This window comes from Neopsephotus bourkii, unplaced genomic scaffold (assembly GCF_033783945.1).
Source record: "Neopsephotus bourkii isolate Nb327-2 ecotype Australia unplaced genomic scaffold, CSIRO-AGI_Nbou_v1 NB_1820, whole genome shotgun sequence".
Classification (NCBI taxonomy): domain Eukaryota; kingdom Metazoa; phylum Chordata; class Aves; order Psittaciformes; family Psittacidae; genus Neopsephotus; species Neopsephotus bourkii.
This window is the reverse complement of record NW_026902293.1, coordinates 5965996-5989755: the sequence shown is the minus strand read 5'-3', so window position 1 is coordinate 5989755 and position 23760 is coordinate 5965996. Positions and strand designations below refer to the sequence as shown.

General features: G+C 46.8%; 1 protein-coding gene and 5 non-coding genes across 6 annotated transcripts in view; 3 read left to right on the top strand and 3 right to left on the bottom strand.

Annotated features, from left to right (window-relative positions):
- Positions 1-10886: 10886 nt before the first annotated feature.
- Positions 10887-10959, top strand: TRNAR-ACG (transfer RNA arginine (anticodon ACG)). Its single transcript has one exon. It is a non-coding gene; the product is annotated as a tRNA-Arg (tRNA).
- A 3650-nt stretch (positions 10960-14609) lies between these two features.
- Positions 14610-14700, bottom strand: TRNAY-GUA (transfer RNA tyrosine (anticodon GUA)). Its single transcript is given in 2 exon segments — positions 14610-14645; positions 14664-14700. It is a non-coding gene; the product is annotated as a tRNA-Tyr (tRNA).
- A 175-nt stretch (positions 14701-14875) lies between these two features.
- On the top strand, positions 14876-14948 carry TRNAR-ACG (transfer RNA arginine (anticodon ACG)). The gene has a single exon. It is a non-coding gene; the product is annotated as a tRNA-Arg (tRNA).
- A 616-nt stretch (positions 14949-15564) lies between these two features.
- On the bottom strand, positions 15565-15637 carry TRNAR-ACG (transfer RNA arginine (anticodon ACG)). Its single transcript has one exon. It is a non-coding gene; the product is annotated as a tRNA-Arg (tRNA).
- Positions 15638-15860: 223 nt separating this feature from the next.
- On the top strand, positions 15861-15951 carry TRNAY-GUA (transfer RNA tyrosine (anticodon GUA)). The gene is given in 2 exon segments: positions 15861-15897; positions 15916-15951. It is a non-coding gene; the product is annotated as a tRNA-Tyr (tRNA).
- Positions 15952-19430: 3479 nt separating this feature from the next.
- Positions 19431-23760, bottom strand: part of DNAJC5B (DnaJ heat shock protein family (Hsp40) member C5 beta) — a 54313-nt gene continuing 49983 nt past the window's right edge. The window contains exon 9 of the mRNA XM_061342808.1: positions 19431-20846. Coding sequence (XP_061198792.1) covers positions 20752-20846 — 95 coding nt within the window. The 3' untranslated portion in view covers positions 19431-20751. The remainder of the gene's footprint in view (positions 20847-23760) is intronic.

The following is a 23760-nucleotide window of genomic DNA, read 5'->3' as shown; positions in this document are numbered from 1 at the left end:
CAGAGATATGCTTACTTTTATGGACATTACTTCTAACTCCTCTGGTTTTGCAGCCAAGTAACAGCTTGTGGGCTGTGGACTGTTGTCCAGGAGAGCCTGGAAGGCTAGCTGTAAAGCAGTGGGTTTAGGAAAGGGATTTGGAAGAGGAAGAAGAGGCTGAGCAATGTCCAGGTTCAGGTTTCAATGCCATAATGATATCCCTGGATTTTGTGTTCACAGAATTCCCCTCTGCAACCTCTTCTCTTGTACCAGTGCTGTGAAGCTCTTGTGTGTCAGTCACAGAAAGTCTGCTCTGTGGCTCTCTTGCACGGCCTGAAAACAAAGACAAAAAGCGTATTTTGCCAGAGGGTAAGTCCCATATGACTTACCTGTCCACTGAGCCCAGCAGAGACAAAGCCTGCTCTGCAAGCACAGGCTCCTTGCCCAGGAATGGATGTGGTGGGTGGCATGGAACATCCCAGTCCATGGGATAGTGACCTGGCCTGCAGCTACCCCACCTCCTGCCTACCCTTGGGGAGGAGCAAGGATCCCAACACCCTTGTCACCCCTAAAGCAGGTGGAGAGCAGCCCACTCTTCCCTGGGCAGAGTGGATACCTGCCTTCATCCCATTGCCTCTATCAGCTCCCTGCATTCCTGAGGATCCTGGGGCTCAGCAGTGGGCCTTGCCAGACAGCTCTGCTGCTGGAAGAATACAGGGCTGGTTGGTGCCTGGAACCACCAACCCATCTCCCCTCAGCTTTGCCCTGCCTTACTCACCTCTTGGCAAAAAGCCCTGGCTGCCCAAACACTACATCCTAACAAAAAGGAGGCTGCTGCATCCATTTATGCCCACCCACATGTGAGATTTAGACTAAAATGACAGGGCAGCCTTCCCCTCCTCCCATCCTGCTAAGCCTCCCTTGGGGAGGTAGGGGGGAGGTTCTCCATCCATCTCACCTTTTTTCTGTGCCCATTTACCCTGCAGTGAGCAGCCCCTCAGCAGCTAATGGTGAGCACCAGCATTCCCACCTACAGCAGGCATGGTGAGCACCAGCATTCCCACCTACAGCAGGCATGTTGCAGGAACTCAAATCTCACATTTGCAACAACTCGCTAAGCCAATGAGCCAGCTATAAGATGAAGCACTCCTACCTGCACAAGAGCGAACTGCAAACGGTATCTAGCATTTTTGCCAACTTGCCCAGCAAGTCTGTTGATGACACCAACCTCTGTAGTGCAGTTGACACATGGGAGAAAAAGGGAAGGTTTAGACTTGATATTAGGAAAAATTTCTTCACTGAAAGGGTGATCAGGTATTGGAACAGGCTGCCCAGGAAGTGGTAGAATCACCATCCCTGGAAGTGTTCAAAAACATGCAGATGCCCTCGGTGACATGGTTTAGCAGTGGACTTGACAGTCCTGGAGTAGCAGTTGGACTTGATGAGCTTAAAGGTCTTTTCCAACTTAGTTGATTCTATGAGTCTATAATTTCATTGTTTTATTGTGATCACTCAGCATCCCACAGTAAGTACCAAAACTACTCTTGTATGTTAATTTATGTTGTCAAAGACAGCCTTTGCAAATGACAAGTGTTTTCAAAAGCAGTTGCTTTTTGAGAATGACATTTTTCCACTCATCTTTTTCTTTGTGTACCTCATACATGACAATAGGCCATATGCGGTCTGTATTTTGATACCTTCTAAAAACAACCTGGGAGATGGTTTCAGATCTCCAGGAAAACAAGGACCAGCACAGGAAATAATGACATCTTTCAAAATTTCCTTTGCACATACAAAATCATAACAGCAGGGGCAAGCTCAAGGGGTTTCTATTGGTGAGTCATTGAGAGTACATCAAATGTGCAGGAGCACAGGATTTCAGGGACAAGCTACAAAGATCAGCATGAGGGATGATTCTTTTGAATAGGGGATGGACACTGACTTGAGCTGAATTGTGCTTGGAAACAGCCTTCTCTGGGCTTATCCACGCTCAGGAAGCTTCCACAGATGGGAGTAAACAGACAGAAACATGGGATCAAAGGGCAGATGAACTAGATTATAATTTCTGTTCCAGATTCATCAGCAGTACCAACATAAATTATAGCAGAAAAACCTCAGAGATTTAAATTAAAGGACCTTGAAACATGGAGAGTCCATGGATGAACTCCATCGAGGATTCTGCCTTGTGGGCCGTGGCTCTGCCACTGGTGGGACACCAATCCATGGGATTGCTGCTCCTGCCTCCCTGCCTGGGAGAAGGAGGATCCTGTGGCTTCTTGCTGCCCTTCTGTATTGCCAGCAGGCCAGTGTGGACCTAAATGTGACCCAGTTTTAGGAGCCACAGGGAAACAGAACACCCTCCCCTCCCAATAGAAAGTGTTGTCCTTCTCATAGTCTTTGAGATTGGGATAAGAAATGGTGGTCACGGGAGGCAGGGTGACCACAAATGGTGATGACGACAAGGTGTTTTCATCTTCCCTGCAATTATCTGTATTCACTAAAGTCTCAAAAGCAGTAAGTCTGAAAAGACAGGCTGCAAGTGCTGTGGAATAACAAACATGAGATCAGTGCTTCAGCATCTCCCTGAGCCATACACAACTTTAAAAGCACAGGGCTTCCCAAACCCTCATCCCCTCAACACATCACTGCTGGAAAGATATCTACGCTTCACAGCAGAGGCACAAAAATAAGTCCAAAGCACTGCATGGAGGAAGTACTGCATGTGGGGAAGAAATAGCACTGCACTACTGCCTACCTAAAAATAGGTCCTCTCCAGGGCTAGGGACAATTTTCACAGATAACAGGCACAGGCTTGTTTTTCCACTCCCCAAAATATGCTCTGCAGTGAGAATGAGATGCAAAGGAAGAAAGGACATAAATAAAACAGAATCAGGTAGAAAAATAGGAGAAAACACCAGTTAGAAAAGTGGGAGAATCCTGCTTCTTGTTGGAGAGTAGGTGACCAAATTCTTTATTATTCCAACACAGTCTCCCGCTCTTCAAATGCAGCTGTGACCCTTTCCCCTCTACTCTATCACAGCATCCCATGGGATCCTGTTTGTAAATCATCACTACATGTCTCCCTGCTAGCAGAGAGGAAGGAATGACAGCTCCTCCCCAGGTTCCTTCATTTTACGGAATAACTTGATTGTTTCGTGCTGTGTTAACTGTGGTGGTGTTGGTTGCTGTGACAGCAGGGCTGGACACAGGTAGCACAGCTGGGGCAGTTCTAAGGGACTTCTGACCATATCAAAGTTCAAGGAAAAGGTGATTGCAGAGTTTTAACAGTAGGAATTTTGACTGGGAAATAGATACGATTACTGCTCAGGCTCTGGTATTCCCCTTTAAAATCTGCTGCTGCAACCCCAGCTCTGTCATTAGGAATGGAGAGTGATGTTTCAATAGAGAAGTGACTTGTGTTTCACAGCACAGAACCAGCTTGGGCTTCCCAGCTGGCATCAACTCATCACTTTGCAGAGATACAGCCCTGTCCCAGTGTCAGGTTTCTCCCCAGCCTCGGTCTGTTCAATGTAAGGCACTCTTGATGCTATTTCAGTACAACCCCTCCATAGCTCAGCTGGAAGAGTAAAGGAATGCAGATATCTTTTTTCTCCAGGACAATGCTGAGGTCTGTAGTTCAAAGAAGAGATTGGTTTTAAAGTTATACTCAGCACATGACTTTACATTACGTCAGAGACCTGCTGAGACTCTGTCCCAGCTCCTTAGGTAGTCTAGATTATGTTTTTGACCATCCCCTTTGAGGGTCATTCCTCAGGACAGAATAGGGATTTGGTGCTGGAAGATAAAGGATCAGACATTATGGTATTACAGCTAAACAAAAATGCTGTTCTGTGGTGGCAGGAAGGTTTTCACACAGCAAGGCATTACCTCAACTGGTCAAGTGCATGCTTAGCACGTGACTGGTAACAGAGGTGGTACCTCTGCTCTTTAGCTCTTTTGTCAAATTTCTCAGTTTTCCTTTCATGTGTTCCTTTCCCCTGTAAATGCTCTTTAGACATACAGCAAAACCAGCATGATTATTCATTTCTGAGTGCCAATGCCTTTTCTCTTTTGAAAGTTAGATTAGAAGAGCAAGTTTGCCTTTTGGCCATTTTCCAGCCAAGTTCTTTCTCTCATTCCTTCAAGTGAGATTCATGTGAGCATAGGGAGCACAATGCGTGAGAGATGCAGGTGCTTGCAAGGACAACAGCTGGAAATGCCTTCAAGCTGGGCAGGAGTTTAACAAATGCAGTTTAAGCTATGATCAGGGATGCCATCCGCTGTGACATTGTGTTCATTGTACCAAGCAGCAGTCTATTAGATTAATGTCTTTTTGAACTGTTACTGCAGGAAGCACCCCAATCATGGCGGCAGATCTCTGCACGTGTGGTCTTGTGTCCTCCTCTCCCATCATGCTCTTCCCCAGGATTCAGCTTTTCTGATTCTGGCTGTGTTTAGAGAATGTGAGAGAAGAAAGGGCAGGCAGCAAGTTCCCTGGCCACAGAATGAATGATTTCAGATGCCTTTTCAAAGCTTTTGACCTTGCCATGGAAGGGGCAGCTTTGCAGTAATATCTGAGTAAAATCCTGAGGGCTGCCTGAGGATGCATATCTCTCCATGAAGTCCTACCCCCATGTGGTGAAGTCTGGGCAATATGAATGAAGAGTTCATGGCAGCAAACTGCATCGTATTAATCTGATACTGCAGTCTGGGAGAAGACTAAGAGTTTGGGGCTTTCTTCCTCCCCACCCCAAATTCTCCCCCTGCCTCCACCTCAGCCAGCCAAGCACAGCCTGTCCCCAGCCTAGAGGGTGACTCCCCATGACCCCAGCTATTGGCAGTGAGGAAGGCTGCTCCAGCACTGCGTATTGAGGGAAGGAGTGCTGCTGTGAGCTGAATGTGCCTGACCTTCCCTGTATTACCACTGCGATCAAGAAGCTGGGAAAACAGGGCACCACCAACCCCATATTATAGAATCATAGAATGGTTTGGGTTGGAAAGGACCGTAAGATCATCCAGTTCTAAGCCCCCTGACACAGAAAGGGACACCTTCCACTACAACAGGTTCCTCAAAGCCCCATCCAACATGGCCTTGAACACTGGGCATTCACAGCTTTCTTGGGCAATCTGTTCCAGTGCCTCACCATTTCTTCCTTATATCTAATCTATATTTCCCCTTTAAGTTTAAACCCATTACCCTCTGTCCTATCACTACAGTCCCAAATGAAGAGTTCCTCTTTGGCACCCTTGTAGCCCCCTTCAGATACTGCAAGGCTGCTATGAGGTCTCCATGCCACAGCCACCCTTTGGATCAGAAGAATGCAGATGGGGAGAGGACAGGTGTGTGCAGGGTGCAGGCAGGGCTGGGATAAGATGGCAAAGTAGAGCACAGGATCAGTGCCAGAGCTCCTGTGCATTTCTGCTACCACAGCGTTTGGAGTTGTGATGCCAATGAAGCACATGGGTGACTGTACATAATCTACAAGAAAGAAGAGGTGGTGCAAAATCAGTCCTCTGATGGATCTGCTTATTGCAAGCTTTGCCTCCTCATGTCACTTGTGCTGCTGTTTTTCTAATGCCATGGATCGTATCTTCTTCATCTCTATCCTGTTGCAGGGAATTTAACTTCAGGGAAAACTTCAAAGGTGATAAGATGGAGCAGTACACAGTGCATTTCTGCTGTTTCTGATAATCCCAAGGACTGCAGTGCAAACATGAGAGGTGCTAATAGATTTATGTGTGAGTAGACTACAAACTGCATCTCTCCCAGTTACCCACATAGTATGTATGGCTTTGGTGCTATTTCTATCCCTAACCATTGCTACAAAGGAGCAGGGAGGTGACAGCTTTGTAAGCAGCATCCCTTTGTGCAGAAACTTGTATCTTGTGCCTTGTAGGCCTTGGTTCTCCATATCCCAGAGTGATGCATCTGTCACTTGTGATCACACTGCCAGAACTGGGAGAGCTGTGGTGATTTCAGAGACCTCACTCCTGCAGCCAAAATGGGGCAGGCACAGCTATTGATGCCCTTTAATACTCTGGAGAACATGCCAAGGAGCCAGACATGAGTTAAGAGGCCACGGGGTAACAGTTCACCATAACCGTCAGCAAGCAATGCCAGTGGACAACCAGTAACATGGAAACCACACTTAATCCAGATGAGATTAAGCAAAACTGCAAATAAATTTATCCATGAGAAATCTATTACTATCCACCCAAAATAGGTTCTATTTATGGAATACACAGATAAGCAAAACAGACCCCCGCCTTTATTCATCTAAACTAGCAAGACCTCTCACCTGTCACCAGATGGTGTGTAGGTGATTGCCCTAAGAAGGTACAGTGCTTCCTTGAAAGTTTCTTCTGCACATCATGGGTCAGGTTGCTTCATTGGGGTGCTCCTGATGTGTCAGGTCTCACAGCCAATTCCCTGGGCTCCTGGCAAACTATAATCTGAAATGCATCCAGACTGGCTGCTCATTCCCAGGAACTGAAGCCAGACATTGTTCACTTCCAGGGAAGTATGTCTCGTTATCAAGCTGGGTGTTACCCAGTCAGATATGAGAACACTGACATCTCTCCCATCCTTTCTCTGGGGACTTCATAATGTGTTCCTGGGTTGCCCCGGGTTGCATTGAGCTGCACATTGAGAAATGAAGCAACCGAAGGAGCTAATGTGTAGAGCAAGAAGCTTTGCAGGAGCTGTGCAGGAGGACAGAAATGTGCTGGCCATTTCCTTTTCAGTTTAGGGAGGAAACTGCTGCCAGCTGGCTCACAGGTACCTCCCAGTGGTCCCTATGTGTGGTCACTTTGTAAAACTGGAAGGAGGAAGTTTGCAGAGGCAAGAGGAAGATGCAAAGGGAAAAGGACACGATAACAAGGAAAGATAAGAAAGGAGACCACGTATGCATGCATAGAGGTAAGTCTCAGGATGTCCTCTGCATTGAATATGCCTTTTGAAGTGATTCCCCAAGTCCAGCACAACTTCCCTACCTCCTCTTCTACTCTGTAGCACCACATCAACCTGCTTTTCATCCTTCCCACGTCAACCTTTATCCTCCACATCTCCTTTATCTTCTTCCATGAAGGGAAGGGACTGTTCCATTGCTTGAGCAGGCAAAACTACTCCTCTGGTTCCTTCACTAGGTTGAAGCAAGACATTCCCTCCAAGCCAAGGCTGATTAACCCCCCCCATGCTTTTCCACATGCCCTTTAAAATAGTGATAGCAGGCAGAGCAAAGAAGAGGTATTTATATTATTACAGAAAAAAATAATAACAATAATAAAAAGAGAGGCAGGAAAAGAAAGCAGTGGCATTCAGATAATCTAGCCAGTGCATTTCCCATGACAGTACTCTGGCTTAGCACTTCACCCAAGGCATTATTAGCTGGCCTAGTAATGTTAAAGAAATGAAGTAATTTTTGCCAAGAGGAAAGGCCAGCATGTCTCCTGGATAAGGAATAAATAGGAAGAGCTCCACACTAAAGTGGTGGACCTCCCTGGAAAGGAAGAATTTGGGTTTTTAGAAGAAAATTAGACACGAGAGGTACTTTGTTTAACCACGAGGAAATACTTCTTGGCCAACACAACCTGAGGTATAAGCTGAAGAGGAAGATAGGCTCACTGCTCCTCACTGTGTCAGGAGAGCCTGTGGCAAAATGCCTGGATACGAGGGAATGGCCTTGGTGATTTAATCTTCAAAGCCTGTAACTGTAGCCTGGTTTTCTCTCATTTCTCCGCCTACATCTTTTATAGTTTTATCTATCTTGGCAGCTGTGAGTAAATGTTTTTATTTGCTTTCTGTCTTAACCTGTCTTAAGTATGATTTCAGTGTAATTGGATACTAATGACTCGTTCCTTGCCAAAGGATGTGGTAAATCTCCACCTAGAGCTTGGGGCACCTTACAAGCACCCTGGGTTGCCAGATTCTTCTCTGTAATAACCAAATCATTATTGAATGTGCCTTCCTTCAGCTGCAGCCCTGCCCTGGACAGGCAATAGCCAGGAGGGGAAAAGTGTCTTTTAGAGTTGTATCATGCCTTCTCATCTCCAGCTCTAACCTGTATTCATTCCCTCCCTGGGACACTGGCCTGGTTTCCCAGCTCTGGCTCCAGCTTCCTCCAGGCATGAAGATAGTTCCCTGCTTGCCCAAGGTTTCAACTCTAATCGTTGGTCTTGGTTGCAGCCCTCACCTGGTCTCGAGCAGGAATCTCCTGATGTTCTTGCATGCAGTACGTGTGTACCATTAGGCAGAACTGAGCGGCCTTGTTTGCTCCGAGCAATTCTGTTTGAAGTGCATGGAAATTTGGGCACTCACCCTTTTCTAACATCATTCTTCATCCCATTGTTGCAGCAGGGTAATAACATCCCTAGGATCTCTGGGCAAATACATGGGAGCCCTTTATCCTGCCTGGTGGATCATCTCTCTGGCTGCCAAGTAGAAGAATAGGTGCAAGTTCAAGCTGTCCAACTAGAAAAAGGTGCTACCTCCACAAACTCCTCTTTCTAATTAGGTTCTTCCTGGTTTTATATGCCCACCAGCCATTTGGACATGCTCACCCCCTTTCATTCACTTTGTGGTTTTTCATGATTGATTCAGAGGGAAAAAAATAAAACCCAGGCGCAAAAGAGGAGCCATTTGCAAGTTTCTGCTTATGAGGGGAGGTGCTTCCCTCAGTGCCTACCCCTCTGCACTGGCTTGAGGCACTGGCCTTGTCTTCACCACCTGCCTTACTAGTGCCTGAAAAAAATAAAGAGAAGAAGAAGGAAAATGAAAAGAGGATGGACATAACAGAGAGTGACGTGTCTGTGGAGGCAGACAGTGGCTCTACCTCTCACCTACTGGATATCCTGTCCAATTCTTACGCCTTGTTCCCACTCCATGTCTTCAGTTTCACTGTCTCAGCACAACATTCTTCCTTTGGGCTGCAGTTTGACAAGCAACTGCAGGCAGCTGAGCTGCTCTGGCCAGCGGGATGGGGCAGCCTGTGCCTCTCACCTTCCTTGTGCTGGCCCTGGTGCAAGGCCCTCTACCCAGCTGAGCTGATTCCCCTCACTGAGCATTAGAAAATTACCCCCTTCTTTGCTGGATTAGCACATTGACTCAGGTTCTGGAAATGACCACAGGACAAGGCCAAGGCCAGTTGTGCAGGGCAGAAGAGGGGAGAACAAGTGAAACCTTTTTACTTTGGAACAAGAGCTGCTGAACTGGCCCATTCTTTCTAACTTCACCCTTACCATCCTCATTGGTAGCCAGAACATTATAATATCTTCAGTACCCCATGAGATGCTCCATGACTTGAAGGAGCACTCACAATCAAGTCAAGCCAAAAGCGATCATTTATCGCAGTGGTCTAGCAAAATAACTGCTGCTGAGGGAGGTACAGTAGCAATGAGTGTTCAGATAGGGTTGCAGTGATGAATATCTGTCTCCAGCAGCTCCTGGCATTTTCTCTGGCTGCAGGTTACATGAATCCCATCCTGCTCCTATGGAATGGAATAAAAGAGCCATGCCATTCACGTATTTTCATGCTTCCTAATGTCCAACACTGGCAAAGTGGGTTTTTTGTTTGCCTAATAAAGCTAGGGCTAAATACATTAAGTTATTTTCAGTAGTTGTGCTCTCTCTGGCACTGATTTCTGTTTATTTGCCTGAATGGACAAGGTCAGGCCAGAAATCAAACAGCAATCAAAGGCTACCACTGGAAAGAACCCAGGAGTTCACAGACACCCAGGTTATCAGCAGCAATGGGTCACCATGTTTGGCTGCCATAAGGTCAGCAAAGGGCTCAGAGAAGCAGGCAGCAAATGTCACCAAGAAGCCCTGACACTGAATCCAAATGTTATAAATCTGTGAGGCGTTCCCTGGCTCTTCCTGCAAAAGCAGAACCTACTTTGCATCTGATTGACAAGTCAAAAATGGAATACAAGTTCTGGGGTCTTGTGACCTTTGCAGTGTATACCAAGTGACCAAGACAAAAGCTGCTGGGACACCAGTCTCCCTCCTGAAGAACCAGCATGGTGCTTTGTATGGATTCAGAGTTAAAGATTCTCTTGACAGACCAAAGAATGCTGTCTCTGACATCTGAGCTGCAGGAAGATAATATGGGGAATGGACCAGGAGTAACTCAGAGGCTGGGGCAGGAACCAACATGCAGAGATGAGTCAGGCACGCTGTAATGGGAGAGGTGTCGGTGTGACAGTGGAGTGAGGGTTTCCTGGAAGACAAGGTGCTGATGGTACCTTCAGAGCTGCCCTGAACAGGCCAGCTCTGTGCTGCACCAGGCAGCCTGTCTCAGCCCTGCAGGCCCTCTCTGTCTGCTCTGGGGTCCTTCTGCAGAGGTAGGACTGAGCGTGGGGTGAAGGCTACAAGGCTCTTCTGCTACAGCATCATGGAGTCAAAGGCAGATCCCACCTCTTCCTCCCACTGGCAGGGATTCCTCCTCCAGACACCACAGGAGCAGCCAGGCTCTCCTGGCCCCATTGGCTGCCTGGGGCATGGGGAACAAAGTTTGTGAGTGAAGGGGCATGACACAACTCCCAGCATTTGGGAACTGGATAGGATTACTGCATTTGTCTTCTTAATTTCCCTTTCAGCATAGATATTGCAGCAGGTGACACAACGTGACTTGTTCCCAGCTTGTAGTTGCAAAGCTCTTCTTTGGAGCAACATCAGATAGTGAGCTTGGACAAGGATGCTGGTGAGAAAATGGGATTTCCACTGCACACCCTTCACAACCGCTACTGGGGATTTTGGGGTGTTCCCCCCAAAACAAACAGCACAGCCAAGACCAAGGTCGGGAGCAGCACTGGGGATCCAGCATTTTGGGAGCTGCGTGTGCAGGGCTTTGCTCCTGTCCCACCGCAATCCCGGTTCGGGCTTTGCCCCCCCCCCCCACAGTATCCAGGGGCCAGTGGCGCAATGGATAACGCGTCTGACTACGGATCAGAAGACTGTAGGTTCGACTCCTGCCTGGCTCGCTGATCTTATTTTTACACATTTCCCCCACCACCACCTTTTCTTCCCGGCCTACACTTCTCCTGAGGCTCCTACCCAACAGTGGGTGGAGGGAAAAGTGGGAAGCTTAGAAGAAAAACAGGTTGGGAAGCTGGAGACACGGACTTCCTTGTTAGGGGATTCCTTTAGTGAACTTGGTACCTGCACATCCAGCACCCTTGGAAGTCCTCAATTTTGTCAACTCCATCTCCAAAGAGATTTTTTTTTTTTTTTAAATCTTGCTTATTACATGGATTCTTTCCCTGTCCTGCTGTGAAACGCCAGCACCTAAGTCTATAACCAACATCTTCCAGTTTTCCACTGTCTTGCTCTGGCTTGGCTGACCCCAGAGGATCCTCACTCATCTGGCTCCTGCTACTGAAATGGGGAAAGTTTGGCTGCTCTGGGGAATGGCTGGGGAGCTAAAAACCACTTCTTGATGTCAGCTGAGACAGCTGCTGTTAGCCGAGTGATAACCACACGGACCTGGTGACCCTGAAATCCCATTTATCTCAAGCTGGGTGAAGAGTCGGTAGAAACAGAATAATGTGTTTACCATATTCATAAGAGAGACACTGAGAAGTTGACCTAAGTCAAGAAATAATTTCAGATGCTAAGAAAACCAGGAGATGTTTCTCATTTCCAGTGGTTTCCCACCTGTGTGAGCAGCAGAACACGTTGGCCAAGCATGCTACATACTAGCTCACACTGCATCCCTCAGCCAGTACCTCTTAATAGGGGAACATTTTCACCATCTCTTCTCTGAAATCCTCCAGGCAGTCCAAATATTGTTATCCTCATACCCTGAGATTTACTCTATTTCCCATTTCTCCAGGAGAAGGGGCAGTTTTTGCTGGAAATGCAAACAAACCTTTTTCTTATAACACCGGAGCCAAAAAATTCTTTTTGTTGGAGCAGGTGCACCCCGGGTACCCACCAGGCTATTTAACAGCACCCAGTTAATCTGTTTGCCTGCCTGTCTCACTCTGGTGACCCAGAGAATCAGCATTAAATGCCTTATTAATGGCGTTTTTGGTTATTAAGTGCTACAACTGATTGAACAAGGTACACAAATAGCTTGTTACTGGCCGTTGCTGGAGACCAGGTACAGAAGTAATGAGCACCTGCAGGTGACCGGTCACGAGTGATTTGCTCCTAGATGAAGTGCTTAGCAAGCCACACTGTCATCCAAGCACTGAATAGGCTGTTACTGTCATAAAATGCATTTAGTACCTTTAGACATACGAGCATCTCCTAGAAGAGTGGGAAACAGCTAAGTGGTCACATTAACGTAACAGCTCAAAAGGCAGAATAGCTGCTTAACATAAGTAAGTTCTGAGTCTATTTTTCTTCCCTGGCTTTCTGTTGTATTTTCTTATTATTTCCTTTCCTTTTCCTCTGCCTTCCTTTTTCCCTGTGGGTCACACAGAGTTACATAGAAACCCATGCATGTCAATACTTTCTGGGTGGGTGGGGCACAAAAAAGTATCTCAGAGACGGAGGAAACGGGATGGTCCCTTCTCTGGAAGAAACTGTCTTATTTTGCGAGCTCTCCCACAGGAAAAGGGAAAAGGGGTGCTACTGTGTGCATGAAAAGGAGTAAAAGATTTTGCACGAAGTTCTGCAAAAAGAAGGAGCAGACACTGGTGAAGGAAGGGGGGAATCCTAACCGAGAAAAAAATCAATCTTGTGGCCCTGGACAGAGCGTGCCCTGCCTCACCCCGGGGCGTGGCGCAGGGATGTGCTTTTGGACTGCGGATTCAGATCAGACCGCTAGAGAGTGCAAGCACATGTGGACAATACACTCCTAAGGAAATGGTGTCTTTATTTCTGGTCACTCTGGTGCTTCCATTCCCTGCTGGGCAGGCTTTCCACACCCGGATTTCTCTTGAGACAGCTCCCATGGCGGATGCCCTGCACCATGATGGAAGGTAAAGGAGAAAACTTTGGTGTTGTGTGTGTCCGTACACAGACACAAACCCCTACTGATAAATAAGAGAGTTAGCTGGGGCCAGGGATGTAATGCACAAGGTGTGTAAGCTTGCAGGTCTGACTCCTGCCGAGTTTCACCAATCTGTTTCCCTGCTGATAATCTCGATTGTACTACATCCCCACAGACACTGCGTCTTCCTTGCTCTCATATCTGAAACCTATCCCACAGAAACACTTATCCAGAGAAGTTTCATCCTGTGCTCTTCTGAAGGAGAAAACTTCCATTCTTCTGCTATGCAGCCAGACTTGGCTGTCTTCAGACACATTTACCTTCTCCAAGCCAGCAGTTGTTGCCAACCATATTTTTCTGCAAATCACGTAGCACCTGCAATGGAGAAGACTTCAAGGAAAAAGGAGGGGGGATGGCATGTATCGATAGAATCATAGAATAGTTAGGATTGGAAAGGACCTTAAAATCATCAAGTTCCAACCCCCCTGCCATGGGCAGGGACACCTCGCTCTAAACCATATCACCCAAGGCCTCATCCAACCTGGCCTTGAACACCGCCAGGGATTGAGCATTCACAGCTTTCTTGGGCAACCCATTCCAGTGCCTCACCACCCTGACAGGAAAGAATTTCCTCCTTATATCCAATCTAAACTTCCCCTGTTTAAGTTTTAACCCATTACCCCTTGTCCTATCACTACAGTCCCTAATGAAGAGTCCATCTGCAGCATCCCTATAGGCCCCCTTCAGATACTGGAAGGCTGCTATGAGGTCTCCACGCAGCCTTCTCTTCTCCAGGCTGAACAGTAGGACAAAGGGGAAAGGTTTGAAGCTGACAGAGCAGAGATTTAGGTTAGATATAAGGAAGTTCTTTACTATGAGGGTGGTGGAACGCTGGCACAGGTTGCCCAGAAAAGCTGTGGCTGCCCCATCAGTGGCAGTGTTCAAGGCCAGGCTGGATGTGGCTTTGAGCAACCTGGTGTAGTGGAAGGTGTCCCCCTGCGCATAGCAAAGGGGTGGAACTGGATGAGCTTTAGGGTCCCTTTCAACTCAAAACCATTCTGTGATTCTATGAAAACAGGAAAAAAAAAAAAGGCGAAGAATGAGTGTTTGCCCTGTTATTTACTAAATCTCAAGCAAGTCCATGTCCATCTGCATTAACTCCTTTCTGTATGAAGGACCTCTATGCCCTCTCCTGCTGCTTTACCTTCACCTAAATCATCCTGTGTACATCTGAGTCTGTAACAATAAATTTGGCTTCGCATAGGAGAATACCAAAATACATTGTAATATTATTACTGATTACATACTATTATTATTCATTATAGTACTATTATATATTATAGTAATATTATGACAGAAACCAAAAAGCACTTCCAAAAGTGTTGCTGCAAAATGTATTTCAGCGTTTACTGCAGGGCTGCTACCTCTTCGCAGTATTTTCCTTCTTTCCCTTCAAAAGAAGAAAAAAGGAATGGAAAGAGCAGAGAGATGTGAATTCCTATATATTACATGTGTTTCAGATGGTTTTGGGAGCCTCTGCCTGGGCGCGCTCCTGCCCTACCGCCTCTCTCCTGGGTTCGGGCAGGGAGAGAGGGAGGCGGCGCAGCGGCGGGAGCAGAGGCCGCGCCCCCGTCCGTTACCGAGGGGCTAAAATAACCAAATTATTCCAGGATGGAATAAAAACGTGACGTCTCCTTCGAGCCGGAATCGAACCAGCGACCTAAGGATTTCCGCAAAGCCAACCCTCTACAGTCCTCCGCTCTACCAGCTGAGCTATCGAAGGGACCTGATAGCCGCCGCCCAGCGGCTGCCCAACGTCCCACTACATCCCGCGTGCGCTCTGAGCATGCGCCTGGCGGCGATAGCGGCCAGGACGGGTGATGGGCGCATGCGCGCAATGGGCTTGGCGCGGGAGAGGATTCCGCCGAGTGGGCGGTGGCCGGGGCATTTAGCGCACGGGGCCAGTGGCGCAATGGATAACGCGTCTGACTACGGATCAGAAGATTGTAGGTTCGACTCCTGCCTGGCTCGCATGTGTTTTGGTTCCTCTGACTCGCTTTCACCACGCCGTGTTTTCTGTCGCGGTGGAGCGGAAAACAAACGCGCGGCTTCTCGCCCTCCTCGGCGGGCATCTTCGGGTGCACCCAGAAACAGCATAACACACACACAGCTGCAGGGCATCCTTTTTTTCCACTTCAGGTAGACATCTCTCGAACTATTATTCCCAAGGAAGTTTCCGGACACAACTGCCTGTGACTGTTAGCTGAGTGGGAGTAACAGGCAGGGTCTCAGGGGCTGTGTGTGACACAGTGGGGTGTTCCCTGTCTGCACACCCTTCTGTTGTGGCTGGCACTGGCACTGTTCACAGCAAAACAAAGGATAGAGGTGCCAAATCGGTTATTTGTTCATAACAACATGAACTACTTGTAGCAAACTTGCACTGAATCCACAGCTATTTAATGCATTTGAGAAAATGCACATGTGGATCGTCTGAAAAACGTAGGCCTAGATGTGTGCTTCGCGTGACACAATAACCCGGTGATGTGGGGGGCTCATAAATGGAGTTCAGTGCTGTATTCAGATGGAAAACAATCCCCTCGGTGCAGGTATAACAACACCGCTGACTGCGGAGGGACAGAAAAACATACGAGCCAGGCAGGAGTCGAACCTACAATCTTCTGATCCGTAGTCAGACGCGTTATCCATTGCGCCACTGGCCCCGCACACACCGCGTTTTTCTCGCTGTGCCATATACCCCCGCACCCTAGTAGCGCAGCGCCACTCAGCCCCGCCACCCGGCGGCGCTACATGCAGTCCTTGCCCTTCCGAGCAGTGGACTCCAGCCTGGGCTAGCGCCCGTCCCCAAGCTGCGTCCTCCGCGCATGCGTGCAGGCGCACCGCGCTGAGTTTCTGTTGTGTGGCGGCCGGTGCGTGCTATAGGTCCCTTCGATAGCTCAGCTGGTAGAGCGGAGGACTGTAGAGGCTCGGCTTTGCGGAAATCCTTAGGTCGCTGGTTCGATTCCGGCTCGAAGGAGACGGCTTTGTTTTTTTCCCTCCCTCGCTTTCCAAACCCGAGCAGTGTGCGTTTAAGCAGCCTCTCTTTAACCAGTTGCACATACGGTTGCTTTTCTCTACGAGATCCATCTCTGCTGCAGGCCGAGCCGCTCCGCTGTGACGCTGATACTGCTGCAGGAGCAGAGGATGGGGCAAACGCTGTGTGACTGCCAACACCTCCTTCATTTTTAATGGAAACCAAGATGCGTGTTGTTCTTAGTCCAACTTACCACAGACCCCCACAGAGCAAGCCGGAGCAGACCTGTCTCATCTCAGTTAATTAGGATGTTGAAACTGAGGGTCTTTTTTCATCTAGGCATTCTTTTTCCAGAGTAAGGACGTGTTTGTATATCTGCACACTCCCACCACAGGAGAGCATTTTAAAACCCATCCAGGTGATACTTAACACATGTTAACTCTCTCTGCTAGTAGGAGATTACATATCTTCACTGGTAGCTTTCTATTACCTGTAGATGTTGGCTACCTTGCAGGTGTCCCATACTGTGGCCTTCCCAGCCCTGGGATGGGTGACAAGGACACGAAGGACTGAGTCCTCATGTATGAACTTCTGTACCCATTCACCTTTCTCAGAGTGAGAGGAGATGCTGGATGTGACGGTTTGGCTGACTTGAGTTCATGGAGGGGAGGAAGGGGATCTGTGGCCTTTCTCTCTGCTTTGAACAGCACAGTGAACATTTGTACAGAAAATGATAACGGAGAAAACCAAATCAGTAATTTCACCTGTGATCAATTTGGCATGCTTCATCTTGAATGATTTTACCCTGGAAAGAGGCAGAAATGTAATCCTTTTTGACTGAAATCAAATGAAATCATGGTATCTACTCTGATGGAAGGTAAGGAATGAAATTAAATGACATGTATTTGTGTTTGACATTTTCTAGATTAAGCAAACTTGTGAGGAGAAAGGTGCACAAACTGCTTAAATAACTGGTTATGTTGACAGTGGGCCTAATTCTTCTATGATGCCTCTTCCATTTGGTTATTTTGTGTGAATCTGAGTTAATATCTAAACACATGAAAGGACAGCCCTTTGAGCATGCAAACAAACCAGTCTCCCCTTGTCCATTTCCCAAATGCCTGGGCTCCTGTGGTCACAGAGACTGGACACCCCCTTAGTGAGAAGTACTGCTGCCTTGTAGCAGGCCCAGATCACCTGGCACTCTGCGCTGGCTGTTGGACAGATGCAAACCCTCTGGGTGAGGTGCTGGTCCCAGGGGAGCGCACAGGACACCTGCTGCTGTCCTCAGCAGCACTGTGGTGTCACTCTCCACCCTTTGCTGGGAGAAATTGTTCCATAAAGGAACTGATATCAGTAAAACTCTCTCCAGCTACCTGGAAGCAGGATGGAGTGAAGAGGTGGCTGGTCTGTGCTCCCAACAACAAGCGATAAGACAAGAGGAAATGGGTTCAAGCTGTGCCAGGAGAGGTTTAGAATGAATATTATGAAAAATTTGTTCACTGAAAGGGTTGTTGAGCATTGGAACAGGCTGCCCAGGAAGGGGTGGAATCACTGTCCCTGGAGGTATTCGAAAACCATGTAGATGTCCTCAGTGCCATAGTTTAGTGGTGGACTTGGCAGTCCTTGGGTAGTGGTTGGACTTGATGAGCTTAAAGGTCTTTCTCAACCTAAATGATTCCATGGTTCTGTGATTCATCACACCACTGTTTTGTTTTGTTTCAATGTATACAAGCATTCTACATTATATAAAGGATTTGCAATGTGCAGCTATAGCTCTGGCTGCTTTGCATAGGTAGGTGCATCTGCTGCAATCCAAGACCTAGTTCCTCTCTGGGGAAACCCTGAGCTGCTGCTTGCCGCTTGTCGGTGTGCAAAGCTCTAACTTTGGACAGCTGTCTCAACAGCTTCTCTATCTGTTACCGGAATGAACCTTCTGATAGTGTGAAAAAGTAAAGGGAGTGCTACAATTCATACATACAACCTTTATTAGTCAGAGTGGTTGACAGCAAGGGTAGCTTTGAATATATAGTACATTACATATAAATAAATGCAGTGAAGCAGAACAACCATTTGAGGAACTGTACATTTTGAGAAGATTAATGGGTATGCAACTGAACTTTCCACTGAAACAGATAACATAAGCATAGCTGAGTTCACATGAGGAACTTTTCTGAGAAGCAAAGAAATGCGTAAAATCCCACTGAAGAGCTAAGTCTTGAAATCCTTATTCATCCTTTCTCCACATGTCCTCAGAATAGCTGGTCCTGACAGCAAATGCCCTGGTACCCTGAAAACTGAGATTCCTTTTTGGAATTAAACAGTGGGTTCAGACACTCTAATTTTTAACCTGCAAGTCCTGGAGAACCTGCTCAGATGCTTGGTCATTGGTTTGTTCTAGGGGTTTTGGCTAATCAAGATACTACATTGTAGTAGTACAGGTCCCTGTGTCTGTAAAAGGGCTTTGCAGACACGCAGCAGCTTGTCTACCTTTGCATCACACTTCAGGATCGAGTCATAAACCTTTCCCAAGAAAAATGTCTCATTTAGAAAGAGCAAATAAGAACCATGTGACTCGTGGTCACATTTCAAGCCTATGGAGATCACTTCCTTGATTTCAGTAAGTTTTGGCTCTGGCCCGTAATGGGGCCCTGAGGGATATCAAAGGTGTTGTATGTGAAATGGTCCCCCCCATTGTTTTTGCTAATCTGGGATTTCCCTTTCCCTCCCTGGCTTTAGGCCTGCTCTGTAGCTGCTGTTGAAATCAAGGGTGTAAATCTTGTTGACTTCCGTGGGAGCAGGAGGAGGATCTGGCCAGCCAGAGGGAAGGTGCACAGCACATTAATGTGTCTTTTGGGCTCACAGCCCCTCAGCAGCAGGATGGTGCCACCAAGGCACATCCACTTGTCCCCTGGGACAACTGGGATGGATGGGCACATTCCTGCAGCACCGCTTAGCTGGCAGGATGGCACCCTGGATTTATGTACATATGAGTGGCCTCCAAAGTAATTGCAGCATCCAACTGAGGACAAAGAGGAGCCCATGGGGAGGAGGGAAGTGAGTGCCTGTGCACAGCCCCAGCCATGCCAGGACTTTCCCTCTTTTCTGGGGCAGAAAAAAATAGGGCTGTTTCTGAGGGCAATGTGTGTGTCAGCTGGCCCCAGTGCCTGCACCTGGAGAACAGGTATATAACCTGAACTGGAATTAATGGCTTTTAAAATGGCCATGTGTTATGGGAACTTTAAAGAAAATTTTGAAGGAAGTATTTCTTGACTTTGGAGTTATAGCTGGGTCTATGAAACACACTGTTTTCCCATATATTTAGCTGCCGTGGGATGACATTTGATGTGAAAGGTGAGAATAGAAGAAAGATAATAATGTTTCACAACTCCAGGATCCAATTTTAATGTTTTTGACTAGCTATGTATTCACTGGTCTATATAGTATAGTGGAACATTATACCCCCTTTGGACCACAGCAAAAATAGCAAACATACTGAACTGACAGTGATTGGTGTAACATGATGATTAAGAAGAAATTCAGCTGTCTTAAGGCTTAAACTATTATGCCCAACCACAGAAGGGCTAAGTTTAGGATCTAAGAGGTGTTTCTTCATCTCTTTCTTACAAATTAGGGGCTTACTTTCTTCATCCTGTACCCACCACCAATACACCTTATCCCTACCTCTTTATTTTAAATCACGCCATGTGCTCTTAAACCCCCTGTGCCTGGGGCAGAGGGGAGGACCTGGGCTGTGAGGACAGTTGCTCCTCTGCTGCTTGCCTGCCTTGCCGAGTCCTTGCTGGTCCCACAGCCCTGGTTGCCAGCGCTGGTGCAGTGGCTCCCAGCCCAGTTCCAGCAGGGCAGTGGGGCCAGCAGTACAATAAGAACTCCAGCTGAAAGCTGCTGGCTGGGGACCAATTTCCAGCACACTGCAGCTGCAGCTGGAGAAGCCAGGGCCACATGACATGGGCAGCAGGCCCAAGTGGGCAGGATCAGGGAAGCTTTGCCTTGGGTCTGTCACCAGCTATGGGGACAGGAGAGAGGCACTGGGGCAGCACAGGGCACTCTTCCCCTCCACAGGGTGCTTGCCCACTGTCTCCTGTGTTTGCAGGGGAAGGCACAAAGCCCTTGTGTGCTTCTGGTGCTGGATGAGGCTACAGGATTTGCAGTGACCCGTGTTGTAACCATCATCAGAACAACCTCCAGGCACTTTGTCCTGGCTCAAGTTTATAACTGCCAATGCTGGGCCCAGGCAAGCTGCTCACTGCTTTCCAAAGAGCCTTTAGTCTTCTGGAAGGACAGCCCCATCTGCCTTGTCACCTCCTTTGCCTCTGAGCTATGCTAAAGAGCATTTCCTGGATTCCCTTCATGGGAATGCTTCACATCCAGCAAAACTGCAGCATGCGAGGAGTATTCCCAGGGCAGGCAGAGATGGAACTGGTGTGTCCATAAAGGGACATGGGATTGTGTCTAGGAGGTGAACCCACATCCAAGGGCCTGGAGGAGAGCAACTATACAAAAGGGAGTATTGTTAGAGGGAAAGACCATGCTGAGCCTGGCAGTTTGAAGCTATGAGAGACCAGTATGCCGGCGTGTAGAGCTCTGTAGCGCCTCTAGGTATCTCCTTGCAGAGTGCAGGTATCAACCTATGGGAAGTGGCCTAGAGGGAGATTCTGCTTTGATAGGAAATTCTCTCAGGTTACTCTTGATTAGCTTAAAGACAACTACAAACACAGGCTGCAGAGCTTATCAGTGTGTTTGTTCTCACTGGGAATCACCAACAGGTTGTGTTTGCTGGCTCTAGGAGTCTGTGCGATAGCTCCGATGGCTGTCCCCTATTAGCTGTGTCTTCTCGGTCGCATTAGTCGGCTGAAGCATGATAGGAGTTTCTCCATCTAAATTGGGGAGGACGACAAAAAATACTTTAAGAATCCTTCAGCAGCTACCGAAGTCAGACTTCGTGTTAGTACCACAACATTTCATCTGCTGTTCTGGCTATAGCTTAAGCTTGGCTTCACAGACAGCTGTGTGCATATGCAAGAGGTGGCAATGCCCACACCGAGTCTACAAATGCCCTTACTCCTTGTCCACGTGTAATGCCAGATTTCTGGGTGCTATTAAACTGGGTATTAGCTGTACCTGGGGCTTTGCAGATATTGCAGGATAAGGGTTCCTGCCTGTTCCAATTGCAAGTGCTTGTTCCTGCAAATGTCTGAATATAATGAGCGCTATTGTGAGTCAGCAAGTACAAACCTTGATGGCATTTGTGAGAATGGGCCAGAAATTACTCTTGAACAAGGCAAAGTTAACAGCAAAGAAAGAAGAGAGGTAAAAGGAAATAAAAATGGGTGAGAGTAATATACTTGAGGGAAGAAATCACAGATCCTGAAAGACAGCTAGTTAATTAGACATGCTAAATTGCATTTTGAGGTCTTATGTAGTATATATGCAATAGGATTTTGAGAATTACTGTTTTAATGAGTTTGGAACTGCCAAAACCTTGTATTATCCTCTACTGATTATTATCACTCTATTATCACGCTATATTGTCACTCTGTTGACTCTTACTGATTTGTACTTTCACATTCCATGAAGTTATGCAGTTTGGTTTCCCAATACATAAAAAGTGTCTTTGTTGTAGAGTGGGGGAAGGTGAAGTCCTTACAGAGTTCCCGATGGCTATTGTGTTCCCTCTGATAACGAAGAAAGTTTGGCTGCCCTTCTCCTGGGCCTCTTTCCAACACACCGTTTTTTGGGGGGAAGAATGAGACTCAAAACTGAGAGACTGACTTTTAAAGGTTCATCCATCTCAGTGAAGTGTTTTCATATGAAAAAATTTGGACTAATTCTGTCTTGATGTAAAGCTTTCTATTAGGCTCTATGTCTCAGCTTTCACAGTAACTGAATACAAATGATAACCTTTCTTGCCAAATGACCGAATGTTCAGAAAAAAACCCTCATCTGATGTTTCCTACTGTTTACATGACAGTTGATGGGATGAATCACGGGCAAAAGATGCAATGTACAGGAGTAACTCAATCCAGAGCAGGAATCTAATTGCATGCCATACGGCTTCTCCTCAGTGGGGGTAGAACAACTTTGACTGTGTCAAGGTGAAAGGCAAGAATGATTAAATGCCAGGCAGCTTCTCTGTATGGGCAATTCCGCATTTAGACACAAGGTCAAAGGCAGACATGTTTTGTAACTTCTACAAGTATATAAGTAATTAAAGCTTAGAGCTCAGATCGGGCTCAGATTGGTTTGGCAGCTTCAATCCATTTTTAAGTTGCTGTGTATTTTCTACATTTCTAAGCAGCACTCCCTCCCACCCTCTGCTGCCTCCAAGTTGTTCATTTTCTGGAAGATCACTGATGGAGGGCAGAGACTAGCAGTTCATTTTGCTGCGATACCCAGATGTGCAACAAGGGGCAGGACCCACTGCGAATATGTCACATTGCTTCCAGCTGATTTGCAGACAGTTCCGAGCTGACACCTTCTAGAAGCTTTTTGCTGCCCCCACCCTTTTTAAGATTTAGGATGGGTTTTATCAGAACAGGGACCCATCATATAATAAACTGTACAAATATAGTCTGCTAATGGAGAGCTGCAGAATGGAGGTGCAGCAGAAATCACAGTTTAAACTGTTTAAACCACGACAACTGCTTTCTATAGATAGCTCTTGCTTGCTGTTCGCCTACATTGATATCATATGGAGTGTGGAGGAGACAATGAAGTGCTAAAAACTTATTGCTTCTGAGTTGAGAAAGTATTTTTTGTTACTCGGGTTCCTTTTTTTACTTTTTTTTCTTTTCTCTCCCAGATTTCATTTTCCATAAAATGAAAGTCAGTTTAGAAATGCCGTGCTTTGTTCTTACAATGATAACCAGAGAGAGAACAAACCTACCAAAATGTGCATCATTACAGCCTGAGGTACCTACCCTGAAGTACCAAGACAACCCAAATTCCAGTAGCACCTCCCCTGGGACCACAGAAATCAACAAAAGGTTTGCCACTGACTTCAGTGGAAGCAAAATCTGGCAGCCTCTCCCATGTGTGTAAGTGAACATAATGAACTCTTGTATGCCTCTGTTCTGCAGATGAGCGAGTGGTACTTCCCTCTACCAGGGTATTTTTGCAGGTCACCCATAATATCATGGCATGACAACACAGATTACCCTACTTTATACTTTTTTAATGTCATGTTTGATCTGAAACCCTAAAAATTGCCATTTTTTAAATGTAATAATCCAAATATTTTTTGGTCTTCCATTGTACAGTAGGCCACAGTCCTCTCTAGTACAAATCAGTAGTCATGAGAGGGAATCATTGTAACCTAAGTACAGGTTGGGGCTTGCAAATCCCCCCATTCCTTTAGTTCTGATGGTCATGATACCCATGGAAGTATATGCTGTAAAGTGAATCTCTCATGGGAGATATTTAACTAACTGAGCACCAGAAGTAGTCACATATATTTGAATAAAACTTTGTTCTAGAGGAGTATGCCATTTTAACAAGACTGAAGCATGATTGTGTTTATTTCAGTGACAACACACTTTGCTTTTATTTTAGGAAAAGGATTGCTGAATTTTCATCCTCACATCTTTTTCACTAATCATTATGTTTTATGGTATCTTAATTTGAGGAATGAAATCAACTGTGTAACACCTTCATTTTATTAAGGAGAAATGTGAGGGACTGAAAATCATTACTGTTGTGCCAGTTCAAAAGATGAAGTCTAAATCTTGACTCCCACAACACACAGAGTGTCTTTTGAGCAGTACAGCCGGCTCCAAGCAGCTCCCACTGAGT